Here is a 15,646-nt window from a genome sequence, read left to right on the forward strand (position 1 = left end):
CCTGCTTTCTCAAACAATCCAAAATGAAAAACATTTCCCTCCCTAATGTGACCTGTGAGAGGTTCGCCATGTGTGTGTGTATCCCTCTGCAAGTGTCGCTGTTTGTACGTGTGCCTGTACGGTGTGCGAGTACGCGGAAAAGACTGGGTTACAACCAAGGTTGTGCTGGTATAAGGTGTGTCGATATTTAGCATTTAACTGAAAAATAACCTTTTCTCCTTGTGTGGTAACGTAATGTAATCCACGTATACAACTATAAATACATTCCAATTATGAGTGTATAAAATATAAGTGGAGTTTGACATCAAAATTAAATTCCTAAAACGTTTGTGACTATGTTTTATATAAAATTCATGAATTACATTTTCACCTAAACATCGCAAGACTTTCCTATCAGGTTTCAACAACGCTAGGTCACAAATAAATCACACGTAAAAAGATACTTAAGTATTATTACGAGTCTGAACAAAGCTACAACATGCTACAGCGGGGGGGGGAAGGCAGGGGAAGCAGGAAAGGAAAAAAATTGTCTTTGAATGGGCCGGTTGTGCGGGTCCAGATGAATGGACTGGAGATGACTGACTGGGAAACTGGATCCAAGTTCTACTGTTTTTGTTTCTTCTGCCAAATGAGAAATTAAAATAACTTCTAACTCCTCGGGTTGTAGGGGGCTGTGGGTAATGGTGACAAGTGGTTACACATACTGCACAAACCGCATTTATAATACTTATGAGGACATCACATTTAAAAAAAATCTGCTCTTTGAACGTTGGAAGTTTAGTATTTTACATGGACACAAACCCAACCATCACCTCTTGGAGGCCTAAAACTCTTTCCATCCAATAATTTATTTATTCTGTTTTTGCTCCCTAAATTTCTCGCAGTTTATTCTTACCTGGCCAATTTAACAGTGAATGCTCTCTAATGGGGTATGGTATGGGGTTAGGTTGAAATTATAATTTGCAGGGGCAAAATGTTTGATGCACCAGCTTTTTAGGGTGCAAGAACCTCACCGCTACGAGACGGCGGCAACAGCAAATCACACCTGATTAATAAGTGACAGTGTTAGGCAAAGCAGAGACCCCAATATGGATCCACTTACATGTGATTTAACCTGTTTTTCTAGTTCAAAAAACAAGTATGAAGAGGGCTTTACTCCGGCTTTTACAAGGGCCTTAAAACTGCAGGTTGACTCAAGGTAATATTAAGGGCACACTTTCTCCCACTTACAGTATATAGGAAAGTTTTTACTCTTGCCTACCACCTGTTAAAGCCTAAATACCTAAATAAGAGCTCCCCATAAAAATCATCAGGCCTCATTCACGTGTGTTTTGTTGTTATTACTGTTCACAACAACAAAGCAACAGAAGTATTAAAAAAACTACATGTGTGAAAATATTTCGCAATCATGACTGATCTTGAAAATGGAGGCATGACTTCAGCATTCATAAGTATATAATCATTAGAAGTAAACAGCCACAACATCTAATGAAGGACAGCAAAACACAACCTTATCACAAAACTTATCTCACAGGACATTTGTCCTTTCACTACAATCACTGTGTGTCTTTGACAATAACAATGGAGATGTGTCTGGGTTTGATTCAATATTAAATGCATCACTGGGCTGTAATTTGCATTATAATGACAAAAAAATAAGGACAGCAAAGGCTAAGAGCCTAGAGCAACATGTTGAAATACTAGCTCTACCAGAATTTGTATTGTATTGCTCAGATGCTTCAAATTTAGATTTTTTTTCACCTACACATAATTTTCAGCAATAAAGAATAGTGAGTGATACTGAACATCTTTAAAAGAAGCTTAAACAATGTTAACCTGAGTTGTGAATGTTAAAGGACTCCCATATGGAGAAAGTAATCAGAATTAAAAACTACATTTGTGCATAGGAGCGTGAGGCCCGCTGTGGGGTATGGGATGAAAACATGCCCTTGAGATAAGACTTTTAACCTTGAAGCACTTTTCGAAGAAGGAATAGTTACGGGTTTTGGAGGGCTCACACAGGGAGAAGTTAGCTACTGGTAGTTTCATACTGACAAGTTTGTCTGAAATAGCAGGTGGACCACAAATTTATTCAGTACTAAAGACTAGATTGATCTAGAGCTCTTTTAAGCAGGTGGACCTACAACATCAAAAAAAGGTTCTCACAATGATGTGCTCCAAATCAATAATTTTGAGCAGAATTAAACTCAGAAAACAAAGCCAATAAAGTGACAATCTACATGTGTAAAGATAAAGTTTTAGCTCTAACTTAGCAGAATCAGAGGCGGGTGACATAATGTAATATTAAAAAAAAAAAGCTCCCGATAGTACAGCAGTCAGAGTTCAGCCCTAAGAGCAATAATGCCCCGCTTTGAGCATTAAGCCAAACTGGGAAAAGAACAATTGACTCCTGCAGCATGAACACAGTCTTGTAGTAACCAGGCTACAGAACAGAGAATAAGAGAAAAAACACCCCTCCTCAAACAATCGCTTCAGATGCTGTAAAAGCATTGCTTACTCACACAACAAATCTCCCATAGGGCAAAAATCAATAAGGAGAGCAACACTCTATTGATCATATCTATATCTTGGATACACTCTGATGTCATGCTCCACTAGCCAAGCGAGTGTGTAAGTGTGTGAGCGTGTGTGTGTTTATGGAAGTAAGGAGTTGGTGCTTACATTTCAATGAAACCAACATTAATTTTGTATTAAAATTATGCCTCAAGTAGAAGGACACTTTTCCGGTCAATTGCTCTCTCTCGCATTATTGGTACACAGCTTTGGACAATAGGGTGTGAATTATTTGAATCTCCACGTTCAATCTGTGACTAGAGGTAACTTCATGGAAAGTAAGATGACTGCATTCAGATTAAATAATGCTATGTTGTTTGTAACAAATGAAACAGCTTGTATAACTGAAGAAATGGGACGTTTAGATGGAGGGTACAATAATTCCACTGATGGATAAATTGTACTTGTTTATTTGAAGAGCTTCTATATCAACCTAAAAGAGAGCTGTTCTTGTGCTTATTAAAATGTGTTACCATTTCAAGCTGGTGACATTAAGCGATGTCAGGTCAACACTGTGTGCTTTATGTTTCTTTTGAAAGTATCAACTAATAAACTAATATACAATAGCTTTATTCTTTATAGACACTTCTTTTCTAAAGTCATATTCAACCCCGGGTGAATGATGAATTTTACTGCTAAAGCTTTACTGAATGCCTGTAAAAATCTCATTACCAGCTGCCAGTCTGTTCATTTCATAAGAAAATTAAAACCATTGTTGTCATCAGTTCCTGTGATATAAAAGACCTTAATGCGATATGAATGAAACGGCTCAGATAAATTCTCTCATTGATTTCTCCATATTTTCACACTGGAATGACAAGGCACATGGTTGCCCTCTACAGGCAGCAAGAAGACACAACAGAGATAAAAAAAGAAACATTCTTGACAAATATCTTGCTTACAATGTTACAAAAACAAACCACAGGGACCGACTTTTACTCCCAACAACTTGCGGTAGACGAACGTTACCCTAACATTTTCTTTCTGACTCCCTTACTTCCCTCACCTCTCTACTTTGTTTTCTCCCTCTACTCTTCCCTCTTCCCCCCACCGCCTCCCTCTGCAGCTCAAAGTTATTGATAGTTTAAAGTTATGGGCTAATAATAAGATGGACACTGCATGGCCAGGAGCCTATTATACCCAGGTAATGGATAGTGAGGGGGTTTTGAATGACATTGCCCAGAGATTGGATGACGAAGGGTGGAGCGATTTATGGGCTACCCAAAGAGCCTCCTGTCCCCCTTCTTTCGCTCACACTAGCATGCACACACAGACACATACACACTCACACGCTATGCTATTTATCTCTGGCTTGATAAGGAAGCAGATGAGGCGTGCCTGTATTTATGGTTGAGATGTTCATAAAAACTACTGGCTCAGAGTAGGAAGTTAGAATCAACTCAGAGGTAGAGCAGATCCACTCAAAACTCCTAATGCAACTTAATGCGTTGCAATCCTATGCACATTAATACAGTTTTCTGTTACGGATGTCTATGAGGGAATATTGCTGTGTAATCATTTTTCAGCATTGGGCTGTTAAAGTAATACGAAGATTTTCATTTAAATAAATGTCTGTTAAGTCACTATCTATCGCCGAATTAGGTAATGCAATGGTGATTGAGCCTATGGCCCACTGATGAAAGCCTTTGCATTTGCACTATTACAGACTGGGTGTCTGTGGTGACTTTCGCAGGAAAAATCACAAGCGGCGCCCAGTTAGTGACGCGTTTTCCATCACTCGGCAGTGGTTGGTCTGCCAGAGAGGGTAGGCGGAGCTAAGCGGCTGTTTTTCCGGTCTCTGCAAGTGTTGCGAGTAAACAGTAATATACTATGGCTGAACAAACAAAGAAAAGATCGATGCCTACAGATACAACTTCAAAAATAGTCCACCGAAGCAAACCTTAGACGCCACACATGCAACACTGTCTGGATATCAGGCAAGTGTGATCCCTCAGTTAGTGTTTATCGCCATAGGTGCCGCTAAAGAGAACGAAACTGAGACCTTTGAGATTATAACTTTATCTTAAAACCCACTTATTTCAAAGATCCCTGGACGGTGTGCAAATTAAATCCATGAAATAACTAATTCCTTCTTTATAAACAGTGTTAGATGTTTTAATGTTAGTAAATTGATAATTTAATACAATGTTTGTTTGCACTGAGTTTGGCGAAAACTCCTCATCACCAATAAAAAACATCAACTCTCTTTAGCTGCAAGAGGTACAGATGCAAATAAGGTGCCTCACAGTGATCAGCACACTAGTTAAGAAAATAAACATCATGCTCCTTATAATTTCAACAACCCCTGCATTACAGGACGCTTTACTCAAACTGAGCATCATTTGCTGTCAGTTAACGAAACAAAAGTAAAAGTGTAAAGCCCTGGTTGCTGTGGACAGTGCGGCAGACGTGAGTGTATGCCAGCTCTACAGTATGCTTGCTCAAAAAGGCCTGCTCAGGTCTCTATTGAGAAAAATAACAGTAACAGTGGAGATACTTCAGGCAGTGTTGTCAGGATGCAGGGTGAAGAGCAGGAGCGGGGAGTGCACGAGGGAGTGCAATGAAAAAGGCTTGTCAACATTATCTGTTTTATTGATTTAACAGTAAAGGCTGGCCGCTTAAGCTTTATGTTGCTTTTGCTGGCCCCATTGATAATACAACAGCTACAAATAAAAAACGATTTCCTAAAAAAAACTCAAATTTATTTTATATATTTATTTCTTTATCTTCTGCCTGCCAGCTCAGGTTGTGTATGCAATATTGTTTAAGTTTCGCACATTTTATCATCTTTATGAGGAGGCATTAACTGTGCTCGCCCTCCCAAAGGGAATAATGGTATTGAGAAGGGAGAGACTGTTTTCTCCAGAGCAAGTGGTCAGCTGTAATGGGGACTCTAATTATTGTATACGATCCTTAAGGATAAGGAATAATTGGATATGGTATGAGGAATAAATTGCCAAAGTTCAAACAAACGACCCTGCTTACATTCTAACAATGTAAATGCTAGCACGTTACCTTCATGCATACAGTATTAACATGCTAATATTTGGCACTAATCTATCAAAGTGTTTGTCTATGGAGGAGTTTGCGTAGATCTCAAGACAGACCAGCAGACAGATCGACATTTCTGCGTTGTGCTGCTAGCAGCTAAAACACAGACTCCACTCCTGCCAAGTTAATATAAGCTCACAGCTTTTATCAATGTAATAAATTAAAAAGCAAACATGAATAGGAGACATATTTGAGCACTTTTAGGTATGATATCTTTGAGAGGATATTACCTGCTTTGGCAAAAACAAAGGATTTAAAATCTACTTTTATTATATTATTTTCACTCTATTTGTTATATGCTGTCTGTTAAATCATTACAATAGTCCTCAGTCAAACACTTCAAATGCTGTAAAGGATCTTGTGTGGGTGTAATTACAAGCCATGCTGTCATTATCAAGGCTCAACAGGCAAAGAACAGAACACCACCTACAAAAATGTTATAGGTTCATAAAACCAAAGGACAATGTTACAGTAATGCCCACACTATTTGACTAAAAAAACAAAAACACAGTCACAGTGAATTAATAGGTGCTTTGCATCAAAACAGACAGGATCTTAAGGGTCACTACTTAAAGTGTCACTACACCCCATGCAGACCAGAGAGCAGTGGGGTCAACAGAGTGTGTCATTGGAACAGCTTGGAGCCTGGCAGGGTTTCTCTTGTGTCCTGACCTGTTAAGGCTTATTCAAGATACACTACATAGATCTATTATGCCAGAGCAGAGGGTTATTTCCTCCCAGAGAAACGCAGAAGCCCCAACAACGCAGAACAACACAACACAAATACAAAAAACATGTTAAATGATATCCGTTCTTTTGTCTATTTGGGGGATATACCAGCGTTTTCTTGCTCTGTGCAGAATCCAAGCAAGCAATGATAAAGAGTTGCATGCTAAAGAGGTAGCACAAGACAAAGCATTGGTATTTTCTTTAAATTGGGTCATTAATAATTTGCTGTCTAGAGATTAGGTCTTCACAATTAGTTAACAGTTGCAAGCATCATTAATAAATCGACGTGTATTTACAATATAAGGCCTGTCTTTGCCAGTTATCAGAATCAGATGCTTATAAGGAATTGCCAGGCTATTGTAGGTTTATGCATAAGGCTTAAAAAAATAGACAGCAGAAGCTTGTTTGTTATAATGAAGCTACTGAAGTGGAACATAATGACAGTTAAACAGGTAACAGGACAATGAAGGTGGGCAGCAAGAAAATAAGACTGCTCACAGACAGCTGCAAGAACACAGACAGACGGACAGGATAGAAATCCATATTATGTGTTTAAATGTGAAGCAGTGAAGTCGTATAATAAGAGACCAGAAAAACCTTCTGTGGTAATTACTGTCGACATGGAAAAAATATAATTAGATATGAGGGGAGCAGAAACAGAAACTATTTATGGTAACCGAGGGGCCTCGCTTAATGATCAGACTGCAGCTAAAACCTCTATTGATTTTCTGGTTAAATATACAGCTCAATTAAAGATACAGCTGATTAAAAGACAACTACAAATCGCAGCAGCGGTTCTGGACATGCTGGGGATGCTGGGTAACATGGGTTGCCTGCTGCAGTCAGAGAATAACAGAGAATCGCAGTACAGTGAGAAAAGAGACTACACAGGTATAAGTCTTTTTACATGTTAATCAATTATTTCACAAAGTTGTGGCCAAAGGGAGCTATGATGTAGCTATGATGTCCACAGGTGTCCTACTCGTGACAAAACAACCCGTTTTAGCACTAAAAGCGTCAAATCAAAGCTGACAAGCCACAAAAACAACAATGATGCTGACCCCTAAATACAAAAAGCAGGAATAATCAAACAAAAAATACAAATAGACTTTCTTTGTTAAAATGAAGCACCTGCTTAACACAAGCCAGACCAAGGCCCTTTCTTCCCTTTCTGCCTCAGCCTTGTCACTGACAAATAAAAACCTTGACAGTCTGTGTGCCCTAACCGCGAGAGAAGGGCAGAATTACAATGTATAATGGAAAACCTTTCTGTTTCTCATTGAAGAAGAAAAATCATTTAAAGTCTATAAACTGTTGAAGATTTGTTTTAAGTTGCTCACAAGTTTTTAGCAGTGGAATTATTGAATTGTACTTTTTTTTCCCGGCTTTATTACAACAGATGGACGGTTGTTTTAAAGATGATAAAGAAGAAAGAGTGATGCATGCTTAGATTCATGGATTTTATAAACCCAGTCAGTCAGTTTTTTTAATATAAATTCTGAGTAGATTAACAATTGTAAAAATGCTTCCTTAGTGTAAGACATAGTACTAAAGTATTAAATAATTATTACTAACAATTCTGTGGTTTTTGAGTCCAACAGTTACATTTGGATCACAGGTAACAGTCCAAACCAAAGGAGCACAAGTCTTTACATTGGAACGTGGTATTCTTGTGTTTCTTTTTAATGTGAGTACATTTCAAAATTTACACTCAATGATGATAACACCTGTGCTTTTTTGTGTGTGTGTGTGTACCTGCAGGGAGTTGAGGAGGATGAAGATGTAGGCCATCACGATGGAAAAAGGCACCAAGACGCCACACAACCATGTCAAGCCGAGAATAGGCAGCAACACCAACACTGCTTTCACTGCAGCCCTGTGCTCACACACATACGCAAACACACACACACACACACACACACACACACACACAACCCCGCCATTCACAAAACAATTCACAGCACAAAAATGTAAGCATTTACATCTGCATATTGGCAAAGATATTAACATGCACATACAAAATTATAATTACAAGTACACTATTAAGACTTTAATGGATTACTAGCTGACTGAGATGAGTTTGCACCAGACCAAATTTAAATAATTTAAACACTCCTAAAAAATTCTCTAACCTCAAATCTTTATGTTTCTCATTTTGGACAAAACTGACCGGATTTGGCACGCTCCTTTTTCCATATACAACTCTGTGCGGCTGGGAAGGCTCGTGGGGTGACAACTTCCCACCTTAAATCTGCCTTAATTCTGTTTTGAGTGGAATTATCTTCCCGCTCAGGTGACTGCCAAACCGCACCAGCTGTGTGTGTGTTCGTACGTGTATGACATGGCGGGCAGCGAGCCCTAGTTTATTCAGCGGAGGAATGTGTTTGAGTTTCCGCAATAGCTGCCACCCAGGGGTGCCAAATGGTTCAAGGCCTGCTTTGAAAACCCCTTCATAAAGCACCTACTGTGTAGGTAGTGAAAATACATCAACACTTTAACATGATTTTCACTGATAGGATCATATACAAGCCTGCTGAGGGAAACCTACTGGATCGCACACAGCACAGTTTCAATATGATGAGGTAGAACCAGAGCCAAAATAAGGAAAAATATAGCCAAGAAATAAGTGATAATGTTTCTGCAGGGACATCATGGTGCAATCACAATGTGTCTACAGTAACCTACAATAAATCTATTACAGTTTGCTTTTTCATGTGTTACCTGACAGAAGTCTAGTCCACCTGATAGGTCTAGTCCATCTGAATAACTCTGCTACCCCTTCAAATGACCGATTATAACTGTCCTTAATCATTCAACACAAAAGTGCGGCTAGTTTCAGACTGACAGATGATATTTTGCACCTATATTATACGTCTTGAACATTCTCAGAGTATCCTCCTAAAACGTATTCATAATTTTTACTGTAATAATAAAATAACAGCACTACAACTGCTCCTGTCTCTACTACTATTGTAACAGTATAATTTGTTTAGAATCAAACAATCCTACAAGAAAAGAATCCCTCAGAAAATACATTCATTTAATAAATTATATGGTATTTATGTAATTCTCAAAAAATAATAGAATGTCAATTCATTGTGCCCCCACACATTCAAATACTGCATATTATCTTTTATCTTCTACTAACTTAAAGTCACTAAAACAAAAAGACCTTAGATTTGTAACACATAAATAGTAAAAGCCTGAAAAATAATTCAGAAATCCATGAAGGTGTGTTCCTATCTTCTTTGATAAATCATGCTATTTGTCTTGAAATGACAAACACAATATAAAATCTCCCAGCTCCGTTTTATTTGATGCCCAGCGACTACAGCTTGTCTGCTCCAAGGCCTGTAGACCCAGTGCTTCATATTAAAAAAAGAGGACGTATGGCGCCCCCTTGTGGTGATTACCTCATTTGTTCGTAGGCTTGCTCCACAGGACTTGTGCCCATGGCCAACATGATGGACCTTCTCTTTGCTGTGGAGATGGTGATGACCACCACCCTGGTCAGTACCATGAGATTTACCTAAAGAAAAAGGGAAGATTATAGAAGCTAAAGCCAAATACAAAGGACGCAAACATAAGAGGTGCACTACAATCAAAACAGAGAGACAAACGAGATAAAAGTATGTCAGAGATTGTGCAAAGGGAAAGAAAAAATAAATAGACACATAAATTAAATTTGTGCTGTTTGAAAAATGTTTTTGCTTTAAAATATAAACCTAATGCGGAGCACTAAAATGGGACAAAATGCCTTAATATGTCTTTTATATTTCAACCATTTCAGCCTGAACAGACTACATGATGGGATTTAGTTTTCTGACCATGATGATAAAGATGACAGGCCCAGCGAAGCCCCAGATAATGCCATTCTGGACACTGAGCCAACAGTAGCCGTCGGCCGAGTATTTGCCTGAGGCTGATGCCAGCGTGATGGTGACGATCAGCACCGGCAAACCTGGAGAGAGAGGGAGGGAGAGAGGAAAACACAAGTAGCCAGACGATATATAAAAGAACATGTAAAGCAATTGAGAAATCTCTCAGGTCTCCATAATGAATTTATCATATCAGAGGATTACAATATCCTACACAGAAAGCCCAGGCATTACCAGTGCACATGAAAAGAAGTCATTTTGTAAGCGCTATTTTACCCCAACCGATGAGATAGTAATACTTCATGTGTCGGTCCTCGTTTAGGTTGACTGCAACCACCTTGCTCCAGAGCAGCAGACCCTCCACCAGCATCCAGCTAAATGCTGCCATGAAGAAGAGATGGAGCAGTGCTGCCACAAGTGTACATGCCACCTATAAACACACCAACACATACATGCAAGATTTCTACAGTAAAAAGTGGAACAACTTTACATTTTTGATGTCAAAAACATACAGAGTAATAGTCTCCCTTTAGGTTGTGCATAGTGCTAGTAGTAGTTGGAGGATGCTTTACTAATGTTCATAAAATCTGCAAATGTCCCTTTTGTTCGGAAAATTGTGCTTCCAAAAATCCAATCAGATTTTGCACTGGCACAGGAACGGTTGTAATAAACACGAGGCAGGCAGCAGCATATTCTATGTGTTTCTCAAAAAAATTACATCTTGTTGGTGGAATGTTTTAGAGCAGCTCATGGTGGTTGATGATTGGGTGGCTGTGGTATCTAATATCCCATTTACACCACTTACAATCCCAAACGTACACATCGTATAACTGTTTGTAATGCATGCATTAGTAAATGTATACTATGTTGAGGAAATTTCCATCTGCAGAAGTTAAGTCATAATGTAACAGATTTTCCAGAGCACATAAATTAAGGATTCCTTTGGAAATGTATTGACGTTATTCTAATCTGGCAACATTACTATAAAAACAAGTACCTGTGAGGGGAAGAGGACAATGTGGAAAATTCAATGGTAGGGGAGTAGAAAAAAAAAATAGAACATGATGGTACAAAATCTAGATATAGCAGACAAAATCCTTGCATCTACCAAATACTGTATATTAAGCAACACAAATATATCCTATTAAAGCATCCTCAGCAAAACAACAGAGCCCTCTAGACTTATTGATTCTAAATAGCTCTGGATTGGCCGAAACCATCTGGTTAAAATCGTGTTAGTTTCTGAAAAATGACTTTCCTTATGGTCAGTCAGCCTATATATATACACATAGAAAAACATTTGATGAATTTCCAGCATATGGACACCTGCCCCCAAGGGTAAAACCAACCCTGACATGACCTGGGGTCAAAGGACCAGGGGTCAAATCAACTACAGGCCATTGGGTGACTAGTGAGAGACTGAACCATGTGTTCTAGCTGATTGATAGCACATTAGTAACCACTTATGTAATGCCAACCCATTTGTTTTATGAGGAACCTCAGTATGGATTTTAAATTCAAGTCCCATTTTTGATAGCTTTAAAAAGCACAGTGCTGTGGATTAACATTTAGACGAATAGAGAGGTAAATGAAACCTGACCAGCCATTTCAACCTTCATTATAATGCAAACAAAAGCTTGTATTGTACATGCCATAAGATAGAGATGGGTATTAAGAACATAATAATATTAAATTCCTTTTTTCGAAATCTTGAGTTATATTGCTTGATTAAGCTGCTTGCTTAAATTGAATGTAAAAATTGTACAAAAAATAGTTACAATATTTAAACGATACACTTTATAAAGTTTATTTATCCATTCTCTTTTCTTTCATCAAATCAAAGAGATATTAGATCTTTACAGGGATGCACCTTCCCAGTACCTGTTTGTGATGTTTTACCAAAGTCATTCACTGCAACCACTGAATGCCCAAAGGTAAAAGGTAGCACTCACACAGACACACAGATTTTTCGGACGTAGCTGACTTAGCAGCATTTCTCAAATTGGTGTCCTTCATTCAACTTAATTTGCAATTCTGAAATTAAATCGTATCATTACCTTGTTGTGAATGGCTGAGCCGCTGCACAGCAGAATCACCTGGGCACAGATTAGAGCAATGAACAGGTTCTTATGGATGGACGTCCTGTCTGACTTTGGGATACTGTAGACAGAGACAGGGATAACATCAAACTTTTTGACAGGTCTTTTCTCAAAACAAGATATTTTGTTTGAAGTGGCAGCACTACAATACAGTGACAACAAAAATGTTTAGCTATTCAGTCTAGTTTATCTGACCTGTATTATTTTAGCTAAGCCAGAGCTAAGTTAATGTAGTAAAACAAGCTAACATCCTAATCCATAATAGAAAAATCCAGCTACAAAGTGACCTGCCTCTGATAAGCTTTGAATCATTCTCTTCCAAACTTTCCATCCTGTTGAGTGTTGCTTCCTTAGTTTAATTCATGTTTTCCATTTATTCCTTTTATCTTTTGTTGGTTTAAAGATTAGATGTGTCTTACAGATTTTTAACATGTCACACTTGATCTTGCATTACACAACTACTTTCAGTTTAAAAGAATGTTTTATTGCTGGGATCAATAATATGATGATTAAATGTTTCCATTTCAGTTCCACTTTTTGGTTTCCATTATATAAAATAAAATAAGACCGAATCTGCTTCAGCCTGGAAATTTAACTAAAGAACTTATAATTACCTCCCTGATGGTTAGCCGGTTTAGACTCATTTCATAACTGCATCACTTCTTGAGACCGCCATAATTTCCGATAACACATTCACCTAAGGCATGTGTACTTCAACTAGTAGTGTGTTTTTCTTTGTGTTATGCGTGTGCACAAATGCATGTACATCATGCAGCAGCACGTGTGTGAACTGCATGGCTGCACTCTCTGATTTCAGGACAGCCATAAATCGTCAGGGCATCTCCTCTCCAGCTGATTGTGATCCCTCAGTGACCCTAATGTTAATTAACAGCCGCAGGATTGTGCCATAAACCTTCAGAGTGGACTCACATGTACTACCACAGTAATTACTGGACTAGCACTAGTCAATACACATAGCAGCCTTAAGAACACAGCAATTCAATTCCAATAAGTTGTCTTTCTCTCTTTAGTGTATTTTACATTAAATCCTTTGACGAGATCTGTAAATTGTTGACTTTGTTATCAACAAATGTATATATACTTTATAAAACATGACTTGAGACATCATCAAAATGGTGCATGATGTATTAAGCATGTTTATATTTAAAAAAAAAAAATTAAACTTACTTAAACTTACTGATTTCAATTAACATCAACTGGGAGCCAAATTTCCAAAGTAAATTTAAAAAAATGAAAGTCCTATATTGCCCATTGGTAAGCCCTTACCAACTTCCTCTAAAATTGTATCAGATTTCAAGTAAGTAAGCTTAAATGTTGATATCATTTTGTCATTCCATTTGTTTAACTGGTTTTGGAGCTTCTTTCCCCCAAGAAGTAAACAATGAGTTCAAAACGCTGAACAATTTTCATGTTCTGGGCTTCAAAATTGTTATATATAAATCTATATACTGTACTGTACTGTCTAAACGTACTCAAATAGTTACTGTTAATATATAACATTTGTGTAGCTTTATGTATTTATCAACAAAAAAGGGGGCTGAGGCTAAGTTGCATGCATTGGTTCAAACGGACAGTATGATGGCATCATTGGTAAGCAGGACAAGAAAATCAGCTACTTACTCCAGCACAGTGAACAGCATCAAGGTCACCACCAGCGCACACAGAGATGCACCAGAGCCAATAAACGTCAGCTTGGTCAAAAGGACCTCCTCCTCAGGACTCCACTGGAACAGAGAGACAATGTAGTTGTGTGAAAGATAGGAGAGTGTTGTCAAAATATCACAGGATTGATCCATCTGATGCTCTCCAAAAGACAATGTATTCTTATGAGGTCAAAGATAACCTGGTTTTAGATCGGCAACATTCAACTTAAGGTCTAAACTATGACATAAGTTCTTAAAGTTCTGCGAACCACCCATAACCTTAAACACAGCGTTACCTTAGACTCCAGGTAATTCATCAGCACTGCAAAATTGGTGGTGTGGTTACAGAGACAGGAAGTGACACCGGAGCCTGCAAATGTCACCCTGCAACCATCACTGGACCAGCTATTGGTATGATTATACCTATATTGCACATTACAAAAGCAAACATGCGAACAAATAAACACCGATCAATTAGTTTAGAGACATTTAGTGTCGAACACTAAAAATGAAAAATAATATTTATACAGATTTCAATCTGTCTGCCTGACTAAAGATATCAAATTTTGGATTAAAACATGTCATATGAACATTTATTTATGTGCACCAAAGCAGTTTAAAATGTCCTAAAAAGTACAATTATATAATAAACATAAACCTCTTCATCATTTATCTGAAATCCTCAATCTATATCACAATAACACATTTTATCAGGCTGTTTATGCGTCTGTGTTGTTGGTCACACTTACATCAAGCTGAAATTCCAAAAGGCACAAACAGGAGAAACACGCTGGGAATACTCCACCTAGAAACACAAACACATGTTTGCACTTGTTTTCCTTCTCTCTATTTCTCTCTTAATATATTACCTTAGACTCAAGCCAGCAAGAAGGAACATGGGTTAAAGCCATATGCTGCTTACTGGGAAATTGAATTGGTGCGTAGTAGCATAGTGCATTTTGTGAGTTTAAGAAAGAGAAAAAACTTAACAATAGTTGAACTGCTTTTCCTCAAAACAAAATGCCAAAAAGTTTCAAGACAGTTTAACACATTGTTGACATTGCAGACCCTAATAAGTGTCCTTAACTCTCACATACTATATGATTTCTACAACATGACTGTCAGGAGTGAAGCCCCCAAAACAACAGAAATGGACTTTACCACATGTGATGAGGAGAGGGTGTACTTGACATCCACAGGGATGGTTAGAGCCTTGGAGGCATCTCGGACTGTTGCTGATATGACAGCAGACGTCAGGTGACCCGGGAGAATTCTGGGAAGGCAGACAACGGTTTCCATTTACATCTGTACATCAACGTTAAGGTCATAAATACAGTACATGAAGAACTTTAATCCAAACTAATGGAATTCAATGTCCCAATGTTATTTGATTTGTGGACCACTTTTAATGAAGAAATAACTTTTAAAATACCACTAGTCAAACACTGATAGATGTTTCTGCCAATTAGGTGCTTGCAATAACTGATTTCAAGAACTTTTAAGATATTATATGACATCCAAAATGAAGTAAAAATCTACTGAAATCAAGTCAGGCTGAGGTGCAAATAAAATGTGAAACGGGCATTTAGCTTGTTTGTCTCTGTGAGTGACTCGATTTCAGAATAGTCAGCAGCAATTACAGTGGACCATT

At 38.1% G+C, this 15,646-nt stretch overlaps 1 protein-coding gene across 1 annotated transcript in view; it reads right to left on the reverse strand.

Moving 5' to 3' along the window:
- LOC138607625 (adhesion G protein-coupled receptor D2) overlaps positions 1-15,646 on the reverse strand; it is an 82,689-nt gene that overhangs the window by 58,814 nt on the left and 8,229 nt on the right. Inside the window, exons 11-19 of the mRNA XM_069680264.1 lie at positions 15,157-15,268; positions 14,745-14,800; positions 14,292-14,418; positions 13,973-14,076; positions 12,290-12,392; positions 10,509-10,662; positions 10,182-10,315; positions 9,768-9,883; positions 8,110-8,230 (exon numbers count right to left, since the gene is read on the reverse strand). Coding sequence (XP_069536365.1) covers positions 8,110-8,230; positions 9,768-9,883; positions 10,182-10,315; positions 10,509-10,662; positions 12,290-12,392; positions 13,973-14,076; positions 14,292-14,418; positions 14,745-14,800; positions 15,157-15,268 — 1,027 coding nt within the window. The remainder of the gene's footprint in view (positions 1-8,109; positions 8,231-9,767; positions 9,884-10,181; positions 10,316-10,508; positions 10,663-12,289; positions 12,393-13,972; positions 14,077-14,291; positions 14,419-14,744; positions 14,801-15,156; positions 15,269-15,646) is intronic.

This window comes from Semicossyphus pulcher, unplaced genomic scaffold, assembly GCF_022749685.1.
Source record: "Semicossyphus pulcher isolate SPU_LCO1_2020_fin unplaced genomic scaffold, fSemPul1.0.p SCAF_4, whole genome shotgun sequence".
Lineage (NCBI taxonomy): Eukaryota > Metazoa > Chordata > Actinopteri > Labriformes > Labridae > Semicossyphus > Semicossyphus pulcher.